The 26075-nt window shown below is 44.1% G+C and overlaps 1 protein-coding gene across 1 annotated transcript in view; it reads left to right on the top strand.

The window, feature by feature from the left end:
• SDC1 (syndecan 1) overlaps positions 1-8627 on the top strand; it is a 35873-nt gene extending 27246 nt beyond the window's left edge. The window contains exons 2-5 of the mRNA XM_080999306.1: positions 3203-3284; positions 3781-4319; positions 4577-4724; positions 6449-8627. Of these exons, the coding sequence (XP_080855432.1) occupies positions 3203-3284; positions 3781-4319; positions 4577-4724; positions 6449-6615 (936 nt within the window). The 3' untranslated portion in view covers positions 6616-8627. The remainder of the gene's footprint in view (positions 1-3202; positions 3285-3780; positions 4320-4576; positions 4725-6448) is intronic.
• Positions 8628-26075: the final 17448 nt, after the last annotated feature.

Here is a 26075-nt window from a genome sequence, read left to right as displayed (position 1 = left end):
AGAGCAGTACCTATTTACCTACTTGCACTTTGACATGCTTTTGAACTGCTAGGTTGGCAGGAGCAGGGACCGAGCAACGGGAGCTCACCCCGTTGCAGGGATTTGAACCGCTGACCTTCCGATCAGCAAGCCCAAGAGGCTCGGTGGTTTAGACCACAGCATTCAAATAACTTTCAGAAGATTTCAATTCAAAGAGGCTGGATCCTCAACTCCTACAATAATGCGTGGGTTGGGATGCGCTGATCCTTTGGAATTCGTACTTGGGAATTAAAATGTATTAACAGTTTCTGATAAAAATTTGATATTAACAATGTGTCTCTTATGTGAATTGCATATTAGTTCATGCTTATCAAAATAATAAAAAGTGTTGTCCCCCCACCAAAATAAGAGGTGATTAGATATTCTGTTTTGGCGCCCACAGCCTAGCCATTGGACCTCCTAGTTTTCTATCCCAGTCTATCTAGCACAGTTCGATATCTTGAGAGCCAAAATCGTAGAACCTGTAACACTATATATATGTTTTACTTTTAAAGGTATGCATGTGCAGTCAAATTGCCTGGAGGTGAAAAGTAACAAGCGCTTCTCACAAGTTCATGAGAAGAGTGTAGGGCTACCAGAAGCCTCCCCTGTAGCTATCTACCTCCAGTATAGAGATGCTTTTTTATTTTAACAAACTGAACACCTGCATAGGACAAGCTTCTACAAGAAAGTGTTCAGAACAGAATCCACATTGCATGCTTTAGTCTCACTGAAAAGTGTCTAGTATTTGAAACCTTTCACTTGATATCTATGAGATGAGGGAACTTATCCATGAGATAAGTTCTAAGACAGCTCCCAATACCTCTCGTTGGGAATGAAAGCTGCCAAACATGCCAGGGCTGTGTTTGGTTTCTCATCCTTGGAGGAACTTTCTCTTGATCTTCTGGGCAGTTTTAGACCTCCAAAGCAATGATCCATAACTAGCTTTCTTCCATGCCAGCAGAATGGTTTGTGTATGCCTTAAGCATTTGGTGCTGCTAGCCCAAATGTGAAAGGTTGCCTTGTAAATCCTGTAGGATTAAGGACATAAAAATGCACAAAATCGGTTGCCTCCTAATCCTTGCCTCAGATGTCAGCATTGTGATGTGGCAGTGGAGGTATGTGAAAGAGACAAAATGCTATTTCAGAGGCTGTGCATTGACACACAGGGTCTGTGATGTGGAACAACTATGTGGGATGTGATGCAAAAATCCTATTTGAGGAGAGCCAAACGTGACATCCAGAACTGCCAAGAGTGTTAACTGTTTGTATGGAAGCAACTTCATGCAGATAGGATCATCTGTCTTGGTGCTGGTGACCATTTAGCCCAACTGATTCTTCCCTCCAGTGGGCAACCTTTTCCCACTACTGCCAACCAGCCTAATTTCATGTGACCCTCCAGAAGCTGCAGGCCCACTTTGACTTCCCTCTGGGAACCCTCTTTCTCACTGTGCACCGGAGGGAAGGAGGGATGTAGCGATGGCACAGAGTAGCACAGGGCTGCAAATTCTGCCCACTTTTTGCTCCGGCAGTCCCTGGCAGGATAGCCTGAAGGATATGCATTCCTCAAGAGTGAAAAGGTTCCCCAGCTCTGCTCTAAATCTAGTTTGATATCCTCTTGAAGGCAGGAAAACTGCTGTTCCTTTAACAGTAGAACGGATGCTTAAGAGGCATGCTGACACAGCTGGAACACAATGGAGAAATGGAATCAAACCATATAGATAAGATAGCCCTGCAGGGAAAGTCTCTTTCTCTGTGAGTGTTTATCTTGATGTAGCAAAGAGTGCAGATAGGCACTCATACAAAGGGGAATATAACTTAAAGGTTTGCAGAAAACAGCCTTGCAGCACTCTAGATAGAGGATGAGCCCAAAATACATGTGAAAAGCTGTCATTACCTACCTTACCTATCTGCCCAAACGAGGGCATGTTGTGTTTCTGTAGTGTCCAGTGTTTTGTGAAAAGGGACTTGGGGAAGGAGTTCATCTGATGCTCCCAAGTGAAACCCTTGTTTGATCTCATCACCAATAAAAAGACCATCATTTAGCAAGGATTGTAGGCTTGTTTTTGGATAAGGAAGTTTGTGTTGAGGGCTCTCAGCTGGCCAAATGGCTTGAAAAGAGTGTAGAATCAAATTTCTACATTTGATATAATGCAGCCAAAGAATTTAACGGCTTCAGGGGTATTCTGAACACGTTCACCACAAGCTCTAGTATCAGAGTAGAGTTTCTGTGTGCCTTTTTCATGGCCCACAGGCAGCGATGCTGGGCAGAAAAGTTTCCAGTTCTTTTATTTTTCCACATCCAACCCCCCTCCCGCATTTCATAAACATGAAAAGATGTCAGTTGCAAGTATGATATTGGCCAAGCTTCTCTGTTTCAAAGAAAGTAAACCTGCTAAATTAGATCACACTCTAGGGCATCAGAACATTTTACTTAGCAAACCAATTTTTTTTCTAATGAAAGTTGCTCTTAAAATTTTCCAATTCTTACTTTTCCCCTGCTCTTACTTACTTTCTTATATGACCATGTGTATCTGTTTAATTATACTAATTGCATCTCTTCTCTAGTGCCAGTACTTTGCTAAACAAATAGTGGAATGAAATGATTCCAGTATTGCTTGTGTAAGTGTCTAAAAGACACATTGCAGAAAAGAGTGTAAATTGGAAACAAAACTTCCATGTGTGCCTTGCATGATTCTGAATCTTTATGTCTTATTGCTATGCAAAAATGAATCATCATAATAATAAGTTCCTCTGTGGCTCTTCTAATCTCTGTTCAGCATGTAATTATTATTCACTATGGCTGTGAAGCAAGCTTCATTTTTGTAGCTTACAGTATGGGTATATTCAGAAAGGAGTAGGGAGGTGGAATAAAGCAGTGTTCTTTACAGTGCAACTAACTGCCCTTTATTTTCAATACTGAATGGTCCGGTTTTGCCAAGAAGGATCTATCAGGGTTTATATGTGTACAGTAGGTGTTTGTCTTTGTTTGTAAGGGTATTGCAGATACATACATACATACATACACCCTCTCGCCCTACCCTTAGTCCTTGCAGAATAAAAAGTATTCCTCTATATGGCATCCCACCTAGCATAGTGATGGGCATTTTGCTAGGATTTGTAATGTGTGCAGGAAACAATCAATGGAGAATATTCTAAATGTACTTTGTTTTCTGTTCTGTAGCAACCAGCAGACATCAGTTTCCCACCTGAAGACATGGACTCATCTGGTGATGATTACGACTCTTTTTCTGGTTCTGGAGCAGGTAAGCTTGTTTCTGTGTTTGCTTAGCTGTGAACAAAGCGCTTCCTGAACTCTTGGGTTCTGAACAGCTCTAACTCTTTAAGCTTATACAGTGGTACCTCGGGTTACAAACGCTTCAGGTTACATATGCTTCAGGTTACAGACTCCGCTAACCCAGAAATATGACCTCGGGTTAAGAACTTTGCTTCAGGACGAGAACAGAAATCGCACAGCAGCGGCGCGGCAGCAGCGGGAGGCCCCATTAGCTAAAGTGGTGCTTCAGGTTAAGAACAGTTTCAGGTTAAGAACGGACCTCTGGAACGAATTAAGTACTTAACCCGAGGTACCACTATCATAATTAGTTGGCCACGGGGTGGGAATTGGCTATTGAAGAGATAGGGATTCCTCAGACTTCTTGAACCACTTGGGTGAGCTTCCTCTTACACAATGTAGTGTGTTTTTAGAGGCCTCCTGTGTACTGACTAAAACGAATACTGATGCTTTGGTTTCTTTGTCAGGCCATCCTGCAACCTTCGTAAAAGTTTCACTACAAGGAAGAACAAATATGTCGTCGTTGCCCGAATCCTCAACTGACTCGGAATATAAGCAGCCTGAGGTACAGCAAACAGACAGCCCTACAGAAGACTATCCAGGAGGACCTGTATCCCAAACAAGCATGCCTTTAGTCCCATTGATGGATCTGGTGACCGACAAGACAGCAGTAGCTACAGAATATGAGCTGGACTCATTTACTGAACAAGGAACAACAAGGTCTCCGGTCATAACGACTAGAATCCCAGCGACTCACCACATTTCCACAGTCAGAACCACAACGTCGCAAATTTCTAGCACACACTTCATTGAGGCAGAAGTCTACCAAGATGTCCATCAAGCATCAAGCACTGATGATGCAACACCTGCTTTGGACTTTGTGCCAACTAGTGAGAGAAGTCTGGATACTGCAAGTCCCACTACAATATCCTCTGGTGACCAGAATGAAATCCCTTCTTTGCCCGATGACGGAGGCATCCTAATTGAGGATGGTTCTGGAAGTAAGGTAAGAACGAGACGCTGTTCACCATGCTGCTACATAAATTTAACTCTTACGCCGAAATGCAATCAGTTGCCCTTCAGCTTTGCCATTGACCTGTGCTATAGCTTGCAGACTGTTTAAATGCAGACTTTGAGCACATGTCATGATAGAACTTTGAGTAGCAACGCTGCCTCAGAAACTCTTGTAGCTGTGTGAACAACATACATGCACTGAATCTGTGGAAAGAAAATTTAAAATGGTGTGATTGTTCTTCTATGCAGGATGACTTTTCAATTGATCTACATGGAGAAAATTCAGTACTAGGAGTGGGATCTCAGCCCGGTGATAAATCAGTAGATACAGAAACAAAGAATGCAAAATCTGCAGGAACCGCCCAAGGAATAATGGACAGGAAAGAAGTTCTAGGAGGTATGTGAAATTAGATAATCTCCTCTCTCTCTCTCTCTCTCTCTCTCCCCCTCTCCTTCTTTCCCTGCTTAGTTTAAACTAGTTATTGTGCAACCTCTAGCACTATCTCAGTTGACAGCTGTTGCTGAGCTGCCATACTGTTTTCTGCACAGCAAAGCTGCAGTATGAACTTGAGGAGCTCTACACTTGTCACAACCTCAACAGCTGCTGTAGAGTAGCTGCTCACATTGGTATCACTGTATGGTTAATTATGCCCAGGGCAACCCAGTACTATGCTAAGCATCTTATGGGTTGAAGTTACTATATGGCTTTGTGACAACAGATGACAAAGCCTAAGCACAACTAGTGCATCCCCACTCTTGCTTCCTTAGCATGTGGAGGGTGAGCAGGGCCTTTGTGTAGAGGGCACATGATCGGGACCTTAAATATGTGTTCAGAAGGCTGTGCTCAATGGAGAATACTTCTGTATGCACCATTCTTAGCAGCTTGGAGGAGAAAGGTTAGCCCCCAAAGCTGGACACTTGGATTGTTTCACCTGGACCAGAAATGGGGAATCTGTAGGCTCTCAGACCTTGTTGGGCTCTCAACTCCCAACCAGCATGGCTGATGACGGGAATTTATAGACAAAACAATATCTGGAGGGCATCATGTTGTCTAGCCCTGATCCAGACTGGAGATTCCACAGAAACAACTCTATTTGTAGCATGCCTTTGGCTGGCTGTTCTTTTTACGAAGCGTTGGTCACTCTTGGAGAAACATAAGAAGCATCAGTGGGGCCAACCAGATGCCTGTGGGGAAACTCTCAAGCAGGGTCTGAGTATAAGGGCATGCTCCCCTCCTGTGGTCTCCAGCAACTAGTATTTGGAAGTGTTTGCGCCTCCAGTTGTGTTAGCGCCTCCAGTTGCAGACCATAGCCATCATGGCTTGTAGCCATGGAAAGTTCTCCGAATGGAGAGATGTAGAAAGTAGAGTCCCTCAAGGATTGCTATTGGGGCCTGTGCTTCTTTTAACTTGTTTATAAATGATCTAGAATTAGGGATGAGCAGTGAGGTGGGCAAATTTGCTGGGGGGGTGATACTTTATCTTTTTTTTAAAAAAAACAACCATAATCTTTATTGTTATCACACATTAATGACATAAAACTCAACAGATATTACACAATACACAGTACATACATTTCATACAATACCTACCCTCGTACCTTTTCATTGGACATCACACAACACACATTTGACGTTCAACTTTCCCCTTAATGCTTTGTTATCAGTGTTAACTCAATACGCATGTCACAGTTTCCTTTTGTTTCTCTCTATATATTTTACCATATCTTCCCTCCATTTACAAGATTTAGTCTGAATCTGCTAGGAGATTGGCATTGTCCATATAGTTTTTAAGATATTCTTTAAGAATTAACTATTCTTTATTAACTTTTTGAACAGTGTTTCCTTTTACTCTCCCCGTTAGTTTTGCAAGATGTAAATATTCAATCGTTTTAGCTAACCAGTCAGATTTGATGGGGATTATGTTGCTTTTCCAATTTTTCGCTATGAGAATTCTTGCCTCTGTGGTGGCATACATAACGAGTGGTCTGCATGTTGTCTTGATTTCCGAGGACATGATACCGAGCAGGAATGCTACTGGGTTTTTCGTGTGAAAAGTATACTTTATCACTTCATTTATTCCTAATCTGAATACATCTAACTCGGCACTTGCTTTTTCCACAGGAGTCATCGCTGGCGGACTAGTAGGTCTGCTGTTTGCTGGATTCCTAGTTGGGTTCATGCTGTACAGAATGAAGAAAAAAGATGAAGGAAGCTACTCACTGGATGAGCCAAAACAGTCAAATGGAGGCTATCAGAAACCACAGAAACAAGAAGAATTCTACGCATGAACAAAGAAAGTTTAAAAGACATTTGGATGTCTCCTGGACATCATGAGTTCTCACTGCGTTTTAAAAAGGGGTGGGGGGAACTAAAAGCCATAGGACTGAGCTTAAGCCTCTGCCTCCTTGCCATTGGGAACGCCTCTATTTTTCCAAAGTCAATCTGGATTAATTAAAACCATACCTGCTTTCTTGCACAAAGATTACCTTTAAAGTGGAACCTTAGCCTTAGTCTAAGGACTCCTGGGGAAAAGATAAGGAACCGATTGTATATAGTCTTGACGTCCTAGGAACATGCACCAAGAAATTAGTAAGGTATAATGTGCGTGTCTGTATGCTAAAGACATTTCGGCGCCCCAACGCTTAGTAGCCATCCCTGTGTGCATTAGAGAATGTTCTTTTCTTTTTTTAAAAAATAATAATAAAACTGGTTATTATGTGGCTTTCAATGTTCCCACCCCCTTTTCACCGGTAACACTCAGTCACTCTATTGCAGCTGAATGGTGTGTGAACGAAGACCCTCCTCAAATTAAAAGGTCTGTCCAAAGAGATGGAGTTCTTAAAAGTTAGGCGTATGACTCCTCTGGAATTCTAGTGGGAGAAATTTTATACACTGTGCTTTGTAATATGAGGGAACATAGAGGTGGAAGCATTGAGGTGTGCACACTTTTCCAGTTACTTCTGGTCCTACTGGCTGTAGTGTTGTCCTTGTTCCCTGTGTACCAGGTCCACATAGTAGTCCCGGAGCCACCGTTTGTTATCTACCTCTTCTGCATTGCATTTTTGGGATAGTGGCTACTTCTCCACTGGATTTCCAAACTCCCTCTGCCACCCGGTACCTAAAATGCAGGGTGTGGCAATCAGCGTACAGGACGGAGCCTGTTAAGGGGTGATGAGAGCTTCTGTTGCTGCCAAGTCCCAGGGACTAGAATCATATTAGACTGGTGTTTGTAGTTGAGGTTCTGGGAGCGCAGGCTCAACATGCAGAGCCTGAGGGAGTTAGCATCTATTAATGTGCGTGGCTGGCTTTTATCTCGGTCCAACTTGTGTCAGAGCGTTAAGAGAGTTTGGAGAGCAAATGTCTTCAGAAGCTGTTCTGTGTAGAAGAGGAGGTCAAAGATGGATAGGGTGCCTTCAACTCCCTTGCATGCCCAAAGTGTGAAGTTGGGGGTCTTGTTGGGAATGTGTATCGATAGGACCAAAACCGGTGAATGCCAGCACTTCCAAAGCAGTATTTAAATGTGTGTTAAGTTACACTGTGTGTGGAGGGAGGCGGAGCTCTCTTGAAAAACAGCTAGCTGGTGTAGAATAAGTATAGGTATATGATTTCTGTAATGTACAGGATGAAATGGATGTGAATTATCTCTCTGCTGAACAGTTTTTTTGTGTGTGTTTTTTCGTAAAGGCTTTGGGGTTTTTTTTTAGCGGTGGGGGGAAAACCACATACATCACTGTTTTAGGCTCTTCTTTATTTCACCATTTACACTTGTTAGCTTGCAAGACGCTTCTGTTTCTAGCAAAAAGTGTAGGCAGAAGAATGAGTTGACACTAGGGCACTGTAAATACATACAGTAAAGTAAGAACCTTTCAAATAAAGCATAATTGTGAGTTTTCAACCAAACAATTGGTGCCTTCCCTATATCACTGCCGCAAAGCTCTTTATATTTGATAGGCTGAATACTTTTTTTTTCCAGCATGTGAAACCAGGCTGTCAACTCCTGACTTGCATTCAATACAGCTCAGCTACCCATAACTACCTTTTTACAATGAGGTTTTAAGTGACTGTGTGTCCCTTTTTTATGTACAAAAAAGATATCACTGCCTTTCTTGGATCTAGGAAACACACTTCTTTTGGGCAAGACTTAAGTGATAAAATTGACGTGTGTGTTTTTAACGGTCGAGCAGAAACTGGAATTCTGTAACTTGCAAACTGCTAATTTTGAAATGCAAGTCCTTCAGTTGGTTCTTTTTGTACTTCTCAAACAGAACACATGCAATAAAAAGGCAGTCTGCCAAAATAAGCTGTTTCGTGTCATTACCTGATCCACCTGTCCATACCCAATTTTTTATTTTCAGCTTCTTCTTTTGAGTTGCAAGGCTGTTTCCTCAGAAAAGTGCACTAGAAACACAGAGTTGCAGCTCTGTGTACTGAATGCAGTCTTGTTTTGCCCACTTGATTTACTTTTATCTTTAAGATGTCTCTATTGCCCTTCACCAAAGGCTTATTAATTCTCCTGGGCACCTGAACCTCAGAGTGTGTTGGCAAAGTATTTGGAGCTGGAAATGTGTGGCCCTAGAGATGTTGTGTTTGGACTCCAACTCCCCTCAAACCCAGCCAGCACAGCCAATAGTCAGGGTTGGTGCAAATTGTAGTCCACCAGAATGTCAGTGGCAATGAAGGCAGGGAAATGGGGCAGAGAGAGACACAAAACACTGCCCGACCAGTCTATATCCAGACAACTGCTCTGCTATGAAGATGGAAGAACTGGTCTGAAACACTTGGAGCCTGGACTTATCTTTATTTGCTGCACAGACAGACCTGCTGACCTGTTCAGTAAGACCAGTAAGTATGCCTAGAATCTGCTGGGTAGCCCAGTTGGTTAGAGTGTGGTGCTGGTAAGCCAGTTTGGTGTAGTGGTAGACTCGTAATCTGGTGAACCGGGTTTGCTTCCCCGCTCCTCCACATGCAGCTGCTGGGTGACCTTGGGCTAGTCACACTTCTCTGAAGTCTCTCAGCCCCACTCACCTCACAGAGTGTTTGTTATGGGGGAGGAAGGGAAAGGAGATTGTTCGCCACTTTGAGACTCCTTAGGGTAGTGATAAAGCGGGATATCAAATCCAAACTCCTCCTCTTCTGATAATGCCAAGGTTGCAGGTTCAATCCCCATATTGGACAGTGGCATTGCAGGGGGGTTGGACTGGATGATCCTCAGGATCCCTTCCAACTTTACAATTTTATGATAATTGCTGCCTTGAATTACAAAGTATTCTCTACATTTTCTTTCTAATAAAAACGAAAGGGATTTACAAAAGCAGAGTATGCGGCGGTGCTGTTGGGGAAACACAAAATGTACCACTCGCTGTATTGGCCATTTTGGCTGCTTACTGGATATTTGATTTGGGGAGTGGAAATGTGTATATGTGGAATGAGGGTAAAATTGCTTCATGTTGCATCTTAGATGAGTAGGATTTTAAATTATTCACTTTGGTGTCCTTAGTCCTCCCAGACCTTGGGTTGGCTTACAACAGTAAAATAAAAATAAAAGCATTACCGTAAATGAAAGAATAAGTTAAAAATGAAATAAAAACAGTAAAATAGTACACAACAACCAAAAGGAGCATATATTTACCACCCAGAAGTACTAATATGTTCAGGGCAGGTAACAAGAAAAAACCATGCTCCTCCAGTGTTTCATTGCACTACAGTTGCAATGAAACATTTTTTCCTTCTACTGTGTGGTAGACACTTGCTAACTTAAAGCTTTAAGTGAGCTTGCAACACACCGGGTTGAACTTGGAAGCATTTTTTTTGCAGAAAAACAACTTTCCCTCTGCACATGGAAAACTTTGCACTATTTGCTAAGCACCACTTCTTCATTGGTACGTGTCTTCTTGGGTAGTAAACAAAATTCTTTGCTGCAACAAGGCTAGCTGGGTTGCATTCCTTAATTAAGATTGTCTGGTGGTTCCCTTCTGGTCCAGAGTGATCCCTAGTAGTTGAAGAGTAACTGCATTTATACCACTCATTGTCCGTTTCTCTTTGATAATAAACCGTGAGTCCATAGTATTGGTCAATTGGGACTTTCAATTTATGGCAAAATTTCTTGGTAATGAAGATTGGCAGTGTGAGCTCTTAAATATCTTTCTGTGTGATGGTGTTAGTTGGGTGTGCTGTAGAAGGCTTTACTGAGCCACTAGCTAGGAAAGGAGTCCTGCAATTACTTTATCAACATAACTGCTCTCTTGAAGAACTCCTGCCCAAAATGCACTTGTCCCATTGCAGGTGTGGGTGACTTGGGGACCTCCGGACATTGTTGGACTTCCAGCACCCATCAGCCCAAGTCAGTTTTTTGTGCTTTAGCAGATAGCTGTTATACGCATGAAAATGCTAAGTAATAATAGAGATTTACAGTGGTACCTCAGGTTAAGAACTTAATTTGTTCTGGAGGTCCGTTCTTAACCTGAAACGTTCTTAACCTGAGGTACCACTTTAGCTAATGGGGCTTCCCACTGCCGCTGTGCCACTGGAGCATGATTTCTGTTCTCATCCTGAAGCAAAGTTCTTAACCCAAGGTACTATATCTGGGTTAGCGGAGTCTGTAACCTGAAGCGTCTGTAACCCAAGGTACCACTGTACATTTCTGCTCCTTAACCCTTAAAGGATAAATCATTTCCTATACATCCAGATTTGTAGAGCCTTAGCAAGAAATTTAGATATTCTGAAGGATATATACTTCTCTACACCAGACATCAAAAAACAAGTCTTTGCTAAGGATGACCTTTCCTTCTGTGATCATAAAGGTAAAGGTAAAGGGACCCCTGACCATTAGGTCCAGTCATGGCTGACTCTGGGGTTGCGGTGCTCATCTCGCTTATTGGCCGAGGGAGCGGGCATACAGCTTCCGGGTCATGTGACCAGCATGGCGAACCAGAGCAGCACATGGAAATGCCGTTTACCTTCCTGCTGGAGCGATACCTATTTATCTACTTGCATTTTGACGTGCTTTCGAACTGCTAGGTTGGCAGGAGCAGGGACCGAGCAACGGGAGCTCACCCTGTCGCGGGGATTCGAACCACCAACCTTCTGATCGGCAAGTCCTAGGCTCTGTGGTTTAACCCACAGCGCCACCCGCGTCCCATTCTGTGATCTTAACAATGCGTAAATATAGTCGTTTCTAAGATTATTATAAAAAGGGCATTCAAGGAGCACATGAGTTGTATCTTCTATTGACAGAGTTGCAACCACGGACTCTGTCCTTCTTAGAAATTCCTTTGTGCCATCCCATCCAATCTGCTAGTGGAAGGACATTTAATCTTGCCTGTGTAAAGGCTACCCTCATTTTAATGTTTGCTGGGTCTACAAGATATCTTGGAAGGGATAAGCTTAATGGAATAAAGGAAGCATACAAGTGATTAGATTGAGAAGTCTTGAGTCGGGGACGATGGAATCCGGCAGGTTATGCATCCCTGACTTAACTTTCCCAGGCAACTCTGTACTGTGGAACAAATGTTCTTGATTGAGTCTACACAGCAGGGCTGTGCAAATGTTCAAGCTGGAGTTGTGTATCTGCTTAAAACCACTGTCTACACCTTGTGTTGCTTTGCTGTGTAAATTGCCCCCGGTTATGGTCTGTTTATCCTCAAACTGAGTGGTGATACATCTTAGGTCATGAATATGTGGCGGTAGCAGCCAGAGCATAGCTGTCTCATGCATTCTGGGCCCACACTTATGCAAATGTCTATCCAGGCCTTATATATAATTGTTGGTAGTTGATGTTTCGGTGCTTCTTTCTTTGTTCCCCCGTTAACATTTTGGTTACAGCCTTTCCCAACCTGGTGCCCTTCAGAAGTTTTGGACGACGATTCACATCAGTCCCTTCCCACATACCGGTTGGGGTTGCTGAGAGTCATAGTCAAAAAATTCTGGAGGACACCAGATTGATGAAATGTCCTGTGGTATGTGCTGTCTTTTCTTTTTAATTTTGGTAGTCCTTCTGGTGCTGGATTTTATGTGAACTGAAACTTTTCTTCAGTGGGTGGAGCACAGGACTCTTAATCTCAGGGTCATGGTTTTGAAGCCCACATAGGGTAAAAAGATTCCTGCATTGCAGGGGGTTGGACTAGATGACCTTTGTGGTCCCATCCAAATTCAATGATTTTTTGATTTATATACCCATATGCTAAAGTGATGATATAACATTGAATGTGTTCGAGGTTGGGTTCCCCAACCCTCTCCCTGCCCCCTTACTTCACTAAAGAAAGTACAGTGGTACCTTCAGGTTACAGACTCTGCTAACCCAGAAATAGTACCTCAGGTTAAGAACTTTGCTTCAGAATGAGAACAGAAATTTCACGGCGGTGGCGCGGTGGCAGCAGGAGGCCCCATTAGCTAAAGTGGTAACTCAGGTTAAGAACAGTTTCAGGTTAAGAACGGACTTCCAGAACAAATTTTAAGTTCTTAACCCGAGGTTCCACTGTAGTAATTTTGGAATATTATTTTGGAAAGTAATTTTGGGTGGTCTGCTTGCAGGGCCAGAGAGCTTGAATATTTAGTAATTATTTGAAGGAATGTCAGCTCAAGAAGCAAGCTGACTTTATTACTGCCATTAATATTTGTCGGCATTTGCTTATATGTAAGTCAAAGGCTTCTCCTTGCTTTTACTTCCATGAGAGATATATATATAGTCATAAAGTAACTGTAGCCAGACCTAATAGTTCATCATAAAACATGCACAGCTCAAACCAGTAAAAAATAATTGAGAATCATCTTACATTTTCAGCAGTTGCCCTTTCAGTCTATTCCCATCCCCTCCCTGCCCCCGCCCCCGCAACATACTAACGAAGTTTCCCAGTTTTTTAAGGAGTGGTAATGTGGTTTACTCCACAGTAAGGATTAGTCACACATTAACCACAGCTGTAAAAACACGTCTATGGGAAAATTGCACCCAAGCTGTAATGCTGAAGCTCATTACCCTAAGATGCAGCTTTCTGGATTAGTCTCTTGAAAAATTGTGCAACTTTTTTCTGCAGTGGCCTGTTTTGCTGTGGGACGTGATCACCAGCCCAGACTCTGTTCCCAGCCAGAACTGTGTCTGATCCTCAGTGAGGTCTTGACTATGACTGTACTTTCATAGAGATGAGTCACACAAGAACCCCAAGTCATCCCAGCTCTGCAAGACCTGTGCGGAAAGGACTGCTGGCCCTTTCAAATCAAATGGCGATTTATTTTATTTATTTTGGAGTAGATCATCAGGACTCCCTTGCCTTTTAATGACATTGGAACTCTGATCGCACTGTGATCTTCGGATGAAGAGCCATATACAAATTTAATAAATAAAGTAGAAGAGTTGTAAGGGACCACGAGTGCATCTGGTCTAACCCCCTGCAATGCAGGAATCCTTTGCCCAACGTGGGGCTTGCACCCACAACCCTGAGATTGAGAGTCTTGTGCTTAAAAAAATAAACTGACAAATATCAGAGATGTAGCAAACAAACTTAGCAAATTTGTGCAACAAAGAGTCTTGCGGCATCTTAAAGACTTCACAACTTCATGTAAGCAAATTCCAGTATGGTGTAGTGGTTGAGAACGGTGGACTCATAATCTGGGGAACCGGGTTCGCATCTCCGCTCTTCCACAGCTGCTGGGTGATCTTGGGCTAGTCACACTTCTCTGAAGTCTCTCAGTCCCACTCACCTCACAGAGTATTTGTTGTGGGGGAGGAAGGGAAAGGAGATTGTTAGCCGCTTTGAGACTCCTTCGGGTAGTGATAAAGCGGGATATCAAATCCAAACTACTACTACTACTACTACTACTATTCTTCTTCCTCTTCTTCTTCTTCTTCTTCTTCTTCTTCTTCTTCTTCTTCTTCTTCTTCACAAACCCAGCAGACTTTATGAGGCCACCCTACCCAATTAGAGCCAACCTTATTATTTTTAAGAGGATATATTTGGTGGCATGCAGAAGTAAACTGCTGGGAATTGGATGGTGTTTGGTTGGAATCTACTGCTTTAAGAAGGGCTGTGTTTCTCACCAGGGAGGGTAGCCAGTGTGGTGCCATTCAGATGTTGAGCTACGACTTCCATCATCCCTGCCCATTGAGCACCAAGGTAAGGGGAGTGTAGTCCAACAACCTAGGGTGGGCACCCCACTTTCCACCTCTGCTATGTATTACAAGTCTAGTCCAACCCCTCACAATCCAAGAATCTCAGCTAATGCATCCATGACAGATGGCCATCCAACATCTGCTTAAAACATCCAAGGAAGGAGAACCTCCCAAGGGAGACTGTTCTACTGCCAAACAGCTCTTACTGTCAGAAAGTTCTTCCTGATGTTTAGTCGTCATTTTCTTTCTTGTAACTTGAAGCCATTGGTTCACGTCCTGTCCTCTAGAGCAGGAGAAAACAAGCTTGTTCCCTCTTTCATGTGACAGCCCTTGAGATATTTGAAGATGGCTATCTCATCGCCTCTCAGTCTCCTCTTTTCCAAGCTAAACATACCCATAAGGAGTGAAGAATACAACCCACTGATTTACGGGATAACCGAAAAGGCAGTGAAAGCTTTCTACAGCTGCCATGGTTCCTTCCTTCAAAGTGTTAGTAAGCAGACGGTCTGCTGTTTGCAGGTGTGACCAGTGTCTAAGTTCGGGTAGTGAAAGGAGCAATCTTTTGCACCAAGGCACTAGCGAAAGTTGCAAGGGAGGTTGGGCAACATCCAGCTGAAAGGGCTTAGCATCTGTTGACTTCTTAACAAAGGAAGGGCTTTTCTCAGAGGAGATTTACGAAGGTCAACAAGGTAAGGCTCACACGCATGTTTATCGTTTATCACTGACGATCATTGTGATGGATTGGGGATTAGACAAATCATATTTTAAGCAACAGGAACTTCAACCCACATGAGGAGAAAGTTGAACTTGTGCTAGAATCATGCTTTTGGAGAAAGACCAGAGCCATCAGGAAATCTGAAACTCCTTTGCTTCAGGTTAGAAGATGATCCACGAAAAGCCTTCTATGAAAGGGAGTTTGATAGCACTTTTTCAGCCAGTACTTTTCCCAAATTACTGTAACCAGCATGCTTGCATCTCCTCCCCTTTTATCTTCACAACAGCCAAGTGAGGTTAGTTACAAAGCTGAGAGAGAGCCAGTGTTTCCCAGACTTGGGTCACCAGCTGTTTTTGGACTACAACGCCCATCATCCCTGCCCCCTAGTCCTGCTAGCTAAGGATGATGGGAGTTGTAGTCCCAAAACAGCTGGAGACCCAAGTCTGGGAAAACCAGCACTAGCCCAAGGTCATCTGGAGATTGGAATAAGGAGAAGAACTGCAAACATGTTATAATCTCCCCAGAGTCTATGATGTATGTTTTGAAGTTAAATAGTTTTATATTGTAAATTTTTAAAATTTCATCTCAGACCTATATGGACAGCATGTGCAACAAATCTATCCTTAGCAAACGATTTTTGGGAATCTTTAATTTCGGGAAGACATCAAAGCACCCTGTTGATAAGATTTTCATTTGTTGAGTTTTGTTCTTATGTGAGGAAAACAAAACATTAACCAAAAAAATGTCCTGCTTTTTCTGTTTTGTTGTTTGTCCCCCTGGTAGGGTTGCCATATTTTGAAGAGGTAAAAAGAGAACACATTTGCCGACTTCTACTTTTAACTATGGATCTCTGTGACGACTCCCATCATGAAAAAGAGGACATATGGCAACCCTACGAAGAATGGAGTGTGTGGGGAGAAATGTCATACCTCAGAGATGGGGAGAAAAGCCAGATTTCCAATAACTACTTTGGAAAGAAAGCCAACACATGTAAAATTCAATTAAATGACATGTCACCTTTGTACAGCTTTCCCTAACCCACCAGATATCACAACCAAAGCAAGCAGACATAACAAGGTTGCCAGATGAAATCCAAAGCTATCAATGCTTTCTCTGGTTAATAGGTTGCATTGACCTCAACACCCGTCCAAATGCAATGGAGCTGAAGCATTATCATGTCACTAGAGAGGTTCTCCCCCACCCTCCACCAAGCATGCTAAACTATTTGCCAAGTGAGGGTTGGACTCGAGCGAGATTTCCAAAGATCTTTTCTGGATGCCTGTGAAAGGCAGGAGTAGGTGCTCAGCATCTGGGGGCAGAGAGACAGAATTGCACATGAGGCCTGGAGAAAAAAGGTGTTTGTGTGTGCGCTCCCTAAACGTTCTTCAATTTTGCCTTTCCTGAAACTGCTTATTAGCATTCAGTCTCTGTTTGTCATAAGCAGGCAGGTACTTGCCTTTAATCTACCGTGTATTTTTTCTTTGATACTCCTTTCAAGAGGAAGTAGTAGCATGTCTCAGCTGGATTCCTCCATGAAAAGAGGGCTTTGTTTCACTTGTCAGGATGTTTATTAGCAAGGATTTCTTTCCCCCTCGTTCCCTTTTTGGACTTGCGAATCAATGATCCATCCAACTCTTTCAGTAGCTAGACTTGGGGCCAGAAAACCAAAGTGTACATTTTTGAGATTTGAAGTTCAGAGGTTGAGATGTGAAGTTTAAATCTCATATGAACGACAGTCACCTGACACCATATTGCTGGTTTCCCACCTCCCTTGCGGAGAGAGCCTTCAGGCTCTGGAGCCCCCAAGTTAAAGTCTGTCAATCAGGGAAGCATGTCTGCCTTGCAAGGGTGTGGAGTCTGGATGCCTTTATTTCCCTGTTTGTGCAGGTATCAGTCTCCCATCTCGAGTAATTGAAGATTATGTATCCAGTGTGGCAGCGGATGGTTCAGGGCAATGAATGAGCTCATGGAAAGGCAGAATTTACATGTACGGTTGGCTCCGCCACAGCCTCACACCAGAGGCGGATTTCGGGGAGCATGACTGGTTTGCCCACACCGGGTGCCAAGCCGAGAGGGCACCCCAGGGGCCACCGCAACAATGATGAGCAACAGAAAGTGAGAGGTGGGGGCGCCAAATTTTGCCACTGTGCAGGATGCTGCTGAAATATTAAAGCCCAAAGTCTGCTGCTCACACATTGCACTGAGCAGAACTAACAGGCTTAGGTTGTCCTATGGAGCCTGGTCTTACAGCTCCATGTTCAGAGATCAGGCACATCTGATCCCTTCACACTTTGAATGTATTTGGGGACACCATCAAGCCATGCTAGTTAATTTTGGTGGTGGTGAGAACTGGCCAGTATAGTGTATTGCATTATCTCCAAGAAAAATTGTATTCTAAGATGTTGTCATAGGATCCACATAGCTATGGAGGAAGCGACCCATCACAGAGGCAACGTACACTTGCATGCAGCTTTCCTTTTTGAAAACTCAGAAGGGTTTACGGTGTCTCCAAAAATGTTTACAAATCACTTGGGAAGACAGGCAAACTAACTCCAGTGTACTGGAAGAAGCAAAGATTACCAGTGTCGAAGCAATGATTCTTCAACAGCAACTTCGTTGGACTGGTCATGTTGTTCAGATGCCTGATTATCGTCTTCCAAAGCAACTATTCTATTCTAAACTTAAAATAGGAAAGCATAATGCTGGTGGTCAACAAAAGAGGTTTAAAGACTCTCTCAAAGCAAATCTTTAAAAATGTAAGCACAGACAACTGGGAAACACTGGCCTGCAAGCGCTCCAGTTGGAGAACAGCCTTTACCAAAAGTGTCATGGGCTTTGAAGACGCTCAAACTCAGGAAATGGAGAAATGTGCTAAGAGGAAGGCACGCTTGGCAATCCCTCACTGCGATCAACTCCTGCCCAGAAACCTATGTCCCCACTGTGAAAGGACGTGTGGATCCAGAATTGGCCTCCACAGTCACCTACGGACACACTGTTAAGACCGTGTTCATGGAAGACAATCTTACTTGGCTACGAGTGATAGCCAAAGAAGAATTGCATTCTAAGATGTTACATAGGATCCACTTAGCTATGGAGAAGAAGCAATCACAGAGGCAACGCACACTTGCATGTGGCTTTTCTTTTTGAAAACTCAGAAGCGTTTACAGATCAGACCAATGCTGTAGCGCTGCATGCTCAGAAACCATTCGCTAGACCCAGTGAACTGCTACTCAGCATCAAATTCAAAAACCATCCTTGATTGGTACAACATCTGTTCCATCTTCTGCAATGAAGTCATTGGGGCCTGCTCTCTGTTTTGGTGTAAATTCATTTTTCCATTTTGGATTGTTTTTGTTGAACAAATGTTTTGTCACATTTTTAGCTGTTCTAATAAGCTATGGCTCTTCCCTGGTTAACAGTCAAACACCAACTGTTTAATTATTATTTGCTGATGTTTAATTTTACTGTTTTCTATTAGATTCTGAAGAATGGTTGAATGTTGCTTTGTTTGGTATAAGTTGTTTATTTTGAAGTTATTGTGACTTTTTATATTGGATCAGATTGTTACTATTAATGTTTGATGTTTTATTATGTTTTTATATATGGCCAGGGTAACCCAGCCAGATGGGTGGGGAATATTATTATTATTATTATTATTTATTATTAATTGAATAGGATGTCCCTATTTTCATCAGAGAAATGTTGGAAGGTATGCTTTTGTCTGATATCATTGAGATCCATTGCAAGTCAGTGTAGACAATTCCAAAGCAGACAGAACTATGTTGCAACTCAGCAGAAGGCAAATTCCTATGCTCCTAATTGTTTGATGATGTTTGCTTTTGATCCACTGCCCTAAGCCTTCAAGGGGGAAATAGACTCCCTAACTTAACGCGTAGAGGGGCTTGGGGGAGATTTTTTTTTAAAAAACCCTAATAGTAATTAAATGAATTCCCAGTGGCTTTCAGCCAATCAGTATTTAGAAAGCAAGTGATCCATGGTCCAGTGCCAGCTGCCTCTGAGATGAAGCAGAAGAAGATAAATAAGTTCTGTGCTTGCATGACACACTGAGGTTTTTGTGGGGGGAAATATTAGCTATTTTAAGACAATTTCCCAAGTACAGACAATTTATCACATGCCTCGCTTGCTCTCAAAGATCTTCCCTTTTCCCTGTCACTGCATTCCCCTTGATGTGATGTCATTTCCATGATCACATGGTGATGTTGATACCAGCTGGGGATCATCTGAGGCTAGCCTTCTGCCAATGCACTGGCAAGTTGGAGAAAAACCGTGGTCCCATCCAAAGCACCATTATTACTGTTAGTAGTAGTGGTATACCCATAGATCTCAAGGCAGTTAACACCAAACATTTTGAGGCACTCTTATACTACTTGGGCACAACTTTAAATAGAAGCAAGGAGAAGAAGACAACAACATATTAACAGTAGAGGTTTCAGGTGTTGTGTCAATATTCCCGGCTTCCCCAGTTCAGTTTAGTGCAGAGATGGAGAACCTATTCTTTTAGCCCAAAGGCCACACTCCCATGTGAGCAGCTTTCAATAATGTCTGCAGAGACACAGGTTTCCCCGACCCTACTTTAGATGGAGGCAGTGGTGTAGCGTGTGTTGCCAGCATCTGGGGCCATGTGGAGAAGGGATGGGAAGGAGGGAAATGGATGGAGTACGCGTGCGCATTCAACTGCCTAACTGGCATCCATGTCAGCCAGGAGAACGCAGCTGTAGAGATAAGAAAAGAAGAGCCGTTCCATTGTCTGGAGAGGTCACTACCTGGTTTGCATGGAGAAGTCCTTTTCAGCAATGGAAGTGCACAGCTGCATTAAGGCAGCACTGGGTGTTGAAATTTTGCGCCTCTAACAATTTTGAGCCCAGGGCAAGCACCCCTGTGCCCCCCCCACTACGCCACTGGATGGAGGGCCCCTGCTCACCCACAGTTCAGTTGAAATACGTTGTTCTAAAGCAGCCTTTCTCAACCTGTGGGTCCCCAGATGTTGTTGAACTACAACTCCCATCACCCCTAGCTAGCAAGGCCAGAGCTCAGGGATGATGGGAGTTGTAGTCCAACAACATCTGAGGACCCACAGGTTGAGAACTGCTGTAAGGATTCATGTTGAAAAAGAGAGCTGCAGCGAAGGGATCCTCTCTATTTTCCAGAGGCCCTAGCAGAGAGAAACACTTTCAAGTTCAGCTCTTATTGCATTTATTCTCAAGTAATCCACTGGCTTTAACAGAGAAACTCAAGAGACACTGTCAGAGGACTGATGCCTTAGGGGAGTAATTATTTTTAGGCATCAGGTAGGGAAATCTCTGATTATTCAAGTAAGCCAAGTCTGGAGTTGATCTGAAGCAGGAAAAAAAAAAAGATAAAAGAAAATATTATTAATCAGTAATTCAGAAATGTGCTCAGGCACCCTTAGGCAGTTGGTTTGTATTTCATTTTCATAATAGTCTTTTCACTGAATGCTCTCATAGGCAGAAAGTGACCAGGATTCCAAGGTGGAGCGAGAGGCATCAGCATTAACAGAGAATCCCTGGGACTAATCCGAAGGTTTTGCCTTGCCAGGTTGCAGCTCAGAGATCACAACATTAATACACAGGAAGTGGGAGAGGTCACTGATGCACATCTCCCCACCCCCATCCTCTTAGAGGATACTCTGTGCCACAAGTGAGCGAACTGCTCTATAGGAGAAGGGGAAGAAGGATGAACGATGGAATAGAAGGAAGGAATGAGCTGGGAGGCACAGCAACAGCTTGAAGCTTGCAACTGGTCTGCATTTTTAAGCAACCTGACTCACTCTTTCCAGGCTTAATACGTGGGCTAGAATACAGCAAACCTTTGTTCTTTGCAGGGGCAGAGGAAGGGGGCTGCAGTGGGGGCGGGCCGCCCCGGGTGTCACCACTGAGGGGGTGACAAAATACCAGGCGGCAATCACCGCAGGGCCTGCAGCGCACCCGAGCCATGCGTCTCTCCCGGGAGTGATGCAAAGGCTTGGGCACCCGCAGCCTCCACACTGTCCGAAACGTTGTGTCCCCCTCAGCTGTAGGGCGGCTGAGTGGGAGGAGGCAGGGAGGCTCTTTGGAGGCCCCATGGAGCGTCCTGCCCCGGCTCGCACCACCCCCATGGGCAGCTGACCCCACCCCCGCAGGCAGTTGGCCCTGCCCCTGAGCTCAGGGCACGCACACCGCCCCAGGCGTCTGATCAGCTTGCTCCGCCACTGGTTCTTTGCACATCTCTGGCATTTGCACAGCTAAATGCATGTTGTTGTTGTTTAGTCGTTTAGTCGTGTCCAACTCTTTGTGACCCCATGGACCAGAGCATGCCAGGCACTCCTGTCTTCCACTGCCTCCCGCAGTTTGGTCAAACTCATGCTGGTAGCTTCAAGAACACAGTCCAACCATCTTGTCCTCTGTCGTTCCCTTCTCCTTGTGCCCTCAATCTTTCCCAACATCAGGTCTTTTCCAGGGAGACTTCTCTTCTCATGAGGTGGCCAAAGTATTGGAGCCTCAGCTTCAGGATTTGTCCTTCCAGTGAGCACTCAGGGCTGATTTCCTTCAGAATGGATAGGTTTGATCTTCTTGCAGTCCATGGGACTCTCAAGAGTCTCCTCCAGCACCATAATTCAAAAGCATCAATTCTTCGGAGACCTTTGGGTGAACATGTACTGGGGGGAAATGCAAATTTCTGTGTTTAAAAAATTGTAAAATGCTGCAGTTGTGGTACAGAACAGATGAATGACTGAATGACTGACTGACTGACTGAATGAATGAACGAACAAACAAATTATTGCAAAACCAGCATGGACCAGAATAGACTGAGGTGGTTAGATGGCAACTTGTATTACTCCTTCTGGCAACTCCTGCAGTCAAGCTGCTGTCAGTTGTTCTGCTTTCATTTGGGCCACATCAGTGAGATTGAGAGGGAGGCAGTCTTGACTTGCCATCTGGGCAGCCTAGGACCTCTACACACACTGCCCAGGCTTGCCCCACAAGAGGGGTGCCAACTTGAATAAAATATGGGGGGAGGAGCCGGGTAAGCACCACCCCACATAATCGATCACATGATGCAGCACCCACCCACACCATTTGAATGGCAATGCCCAGTAACTTTTTTGGGGGGAGCCTCAAATATTTTATGGGGTGGGCGAAGACCCTTGGCTCCTAGGAGTTGGCTCCTATGCCCTGCAGGGAGGGGACTTCAGTGCTGCTAACAAAGCGCTTTGACTTCTACTCCGGAGGCGCACTCCATTGTCTCTGGAGACAGACAGATGCCAACTGAGTTGGAAGAGACCTTGAGGGGCATCTAGTCCAATTCCCTGCAATGCAGGAAGAGGATTTGAAGAGGGCCAAGTATGGTGTTCTTGACTGAGTTGTGTCTAGTGAATTCCTACTGCAGATTTGACAGCCAGGAGGTACGGTACTTCCCGGAACATGGCTGTTATTATGAAACTATTATTGTGGACTCCCTGGTCCTGAATGGGGAAACTGTGCCCCTGAAGGAGCAGGTGCGCAGCCTGGGAGTCATTTTAGACTCACAGCTGTCCATGGAGGCGCAGGTCAATTCTGTATCCAGGGCAGCTGTCTACCAGCTCCACCTGGTATGCAGGCTGAGACCCTACCTGCCTGTAGACTGTCTTGTCAGAGTGGTGCATGCTCTAGTTATCTCCCACTTGGACTACTGCAATGCGCTCTATGTGGGGCTACCTTTGAAGGTGACCCGGAAACTGCAATTAATCCAGAATGTGGCAGCTAGACTGGTGACTGGGAGTGGCTGCCAGGACCACATAACACCAGTCCTGAGAGATCTGCATTGGCTCCCAGTACGTTTCCAAGCACAATTCAAAGTGTTGGTGCTGACCGTGAAAGCCCTAAACAGCCTCGGTCCTGTATACCTGAAGGAGCATCTCCACCCCCATCGTTCAGCCCGGAAACTGAGGTCCAGCTCCTAGGGCCTTCTGGCGGTTCCCTCATTACAAGAAGTGAGGTTACAGAGAACCAGGCAGAGGGCCTTCTCGGTAGTGGCACCCGCCCTGTGGAACGCCCTCCCATCAGATGTCAAGGAAATAAGCAGCTATCCTATTTTTAAAAGACATCTGAAGGCAGCCCTGCTTAGGGAAGTTTTTAATATTTAATGCTGTATTGTTTTTAACACTCGATTGGAAGCCGCCCAGAGTAGCTGGGGAAACTCAGCCAGATGGCGGGGTATAAATAATAAATTGTTGTTATTGTTGTTGTTGATTTTTGCAATGTATTCTCCTTGTAAGACTACTTTGAGCATATTTTTTTTCTTTGAAAGGCGGCATCCAAAATGAAGTGATGCTGATATCCTGCTTGACCTATTGATTCCCATAGTGGTGTTTTCCATAGTGCAGAGTATGGAGAGGGATGGCCCATAGCTAGGGTTGCCAGACCTCCAGGGCTGACCTGGAGTACACAAGTTTCCCTGCCTGGACCTCCAGGAGGCTTGTGCTGAACTTGACTCTCCAGTTGGGTGATGACACCATCATTCATTCATTTATTAAGAAGACGGTTCATGTAGCTTGCAAGCTTCGGTCCACCAGGAATAGGCTGAAGATTACAGCACAGACTCTCAGGGGCTGGATCTACACCCTCCTCTCAGTGCCGGATTTATGTATAAGCTAAAGAAGCTATAGCATAGGGCCCCACTCTCTTGGGGCCCCCAAAGGGAGGGTGTTCAAAAAAGGGTGAGAGGCTGCCAGCTCCTCAGGCAAGGGGTGACATAACTGGGCTCTTGAGCCCTACAGGGGTGCCACAGAAAGAATGTAGTTGGTCAAGGGAGCTGTGGACTCAAAAAGGTTGAAAACCTCTGACCTAGGAGTTAATCTCTCTCTGTGTCTCTGTCTGTCTGTCTCTGCATTGGAGTAAGATTTTGACCTTTCATGTTTGAAAGCACTTTCCTAGTTGCTTCATGGTGAATATTCAAAGGCACCTCATGCAGTCTTTTGCTGTGCTTCATATCTAGGGAGGGAGAGAGGAGCCTGTGCTTGCTTACTTGCGGTAAAAGCCAAAATAAGTCTGATGCAACCACAGAGGTGCTAACAGCAGCATTCAGTGTCTGTAACAGCAGCAGACGCATCACTTAGTGGGGATTTCTGTCTAGTTGTAGAGTGCTGTGAATGAGGAGCCTAAGCCATGCACATATTTGTACATCTAGGGCATAAGGGGGAAACTGAGCAGTGCCTCCCCTCTCCTCCGCTTTGGGGAACATGATGAATATGTGATTATAGCCAACCTGGACATCTTTTACCCTTGTAATTCTTCCATGCTTATTCAGAAGGCTTTTCTGGGTCCAAAGGAGCAGGGAAACTTCCTTTTTTATCATAGTTTTAAAATTGATTTTCATACAAGTTAACAAATTCCATTCAGTTCCCATATTATCTTTCCTTAACATTTTGGCTTCCCACCCTTATTTCCATGATGTTTCTATTCAAATCCATTTATCTACTGCCTTAAATACTTATTTATAAAACATATATCCTATATTGCATTCCTTTATCATTCTCATTCCATTGCTTATATTTCCAGTTCATTTGGCTATAATAATTTCTCAGATAATGTAAAAAGGGTCTCCGACCTTTCACAAACATTTCATATTTTGGTCTCTTATTTTTGCCTCCAATTTCACCTTCTCCATTTAGTTTTAAAGTCCACTCCTCTTTTGTTGGAATTTCTTATTTCCATTTCTGCGCATACAATATTCTGACTGCAGTGGTAGCATACACAAACAATTTAACCAACTTTTTTGCGACCCCTGCCCCTATTAATCCCAAAAGAAATGCTTCAGACATTTGGAGATGGCTATTCTAAACATCTTCTTCAATTCATTACGTATCATTTCCCAAAAGCCTGTTGCTTTTTTTTTTTTACAAGTCCACCGCATATGAAAAAAATGACCTTATGGACTGTTTGCATTTCCAACATTTATTTGATACAGAAGTGGAGAAACTTCCAAACCACAGCCCAGCTGCATCTCCCTCCTCCTTTGACTTCTGCTTCAGATATAGACATTGGACCCATTTGTGTTACATAGAAATAGTTGCTGAAAACAGATTAAACCTTCCCTTATTTATTGCATCATTAGCTTGGGCATGTATCTTCCCATTTGTTCCCTGCCCCCCATGGGCCTTTCCACCTCTGGTGGGAAATCTGGGAATGGCAGAATTAGCTCAGGAATTTCAGCTGCCCAAGTTGAGGCATTCCTGCATGAAAAGCAATGAGAAACACATGGGCTGGTTTCTTACCCGTATTAAGCACCACACCCAATTGTCTGTAATGCGACAGAGTATTCTGGATGCTCAAGGAGCCATCCCCGCCAGAAATGACATGAGAGGCTCCACCTGCACATGGGTTCTGGTGTGGCAGGTGCCTCTTCAATTGTCCTGCCTCAGGGCCAGGCAGACGCTGAGTCTCTTCATGCGGCCTAGCCAGTCGGGTGGAATGTATCTTCCCACCTTGCTATAGCTCAGTTCATGCAGAAGGTGCCATGTTTATTATGTGACATTTCCAGGTAGGACTGGGAAAGATCCCCCCAAAACAGGGATGGTGTCAGGCTTTGGGGGCTCTTCTTCCTGCCCCCTTGGCTATAGATAAGCAGTACAAAGAGAAAGCAGTCTCTTACCAGTAACAGAAATGTTCAATGAACGTGGCAAAAGAGCAAGCCACCATTCTCAGAGCACAGGTGCTCCCAATTAAGGTTCTGCCCACTTCCCTCTGATCACTTCCATCCTCTCATTTCCTGGCCACCTGATCTAATCTCCTAGCCTTGGGACTGAGAGGCTTGCTCACTCTCTTCCCATTGTTGTCCTTCTTGTTGTTCACCTCCCAGTTCTGCCCAACTATTGTCTTCCGAGCTGTGCCCCTCAGCGAACCACTGTTCCAAATCAATACTACTCCACTGCT

This window comes from Podarcis pityusensis, assembly GCF_964106645.2.
Source record: "Podarcis pityusensis genome assembly, chromosome: 3".
Lineage (NCBI taxonomy): Eukaryota > Metazoa > Chordata > Lepidosauria > Squamata > Lacertidae > Podarcis > Podarcis pityusensis.
This window is presented reverse-complemented; position numbering and strand designations above follow the sequence as displayed.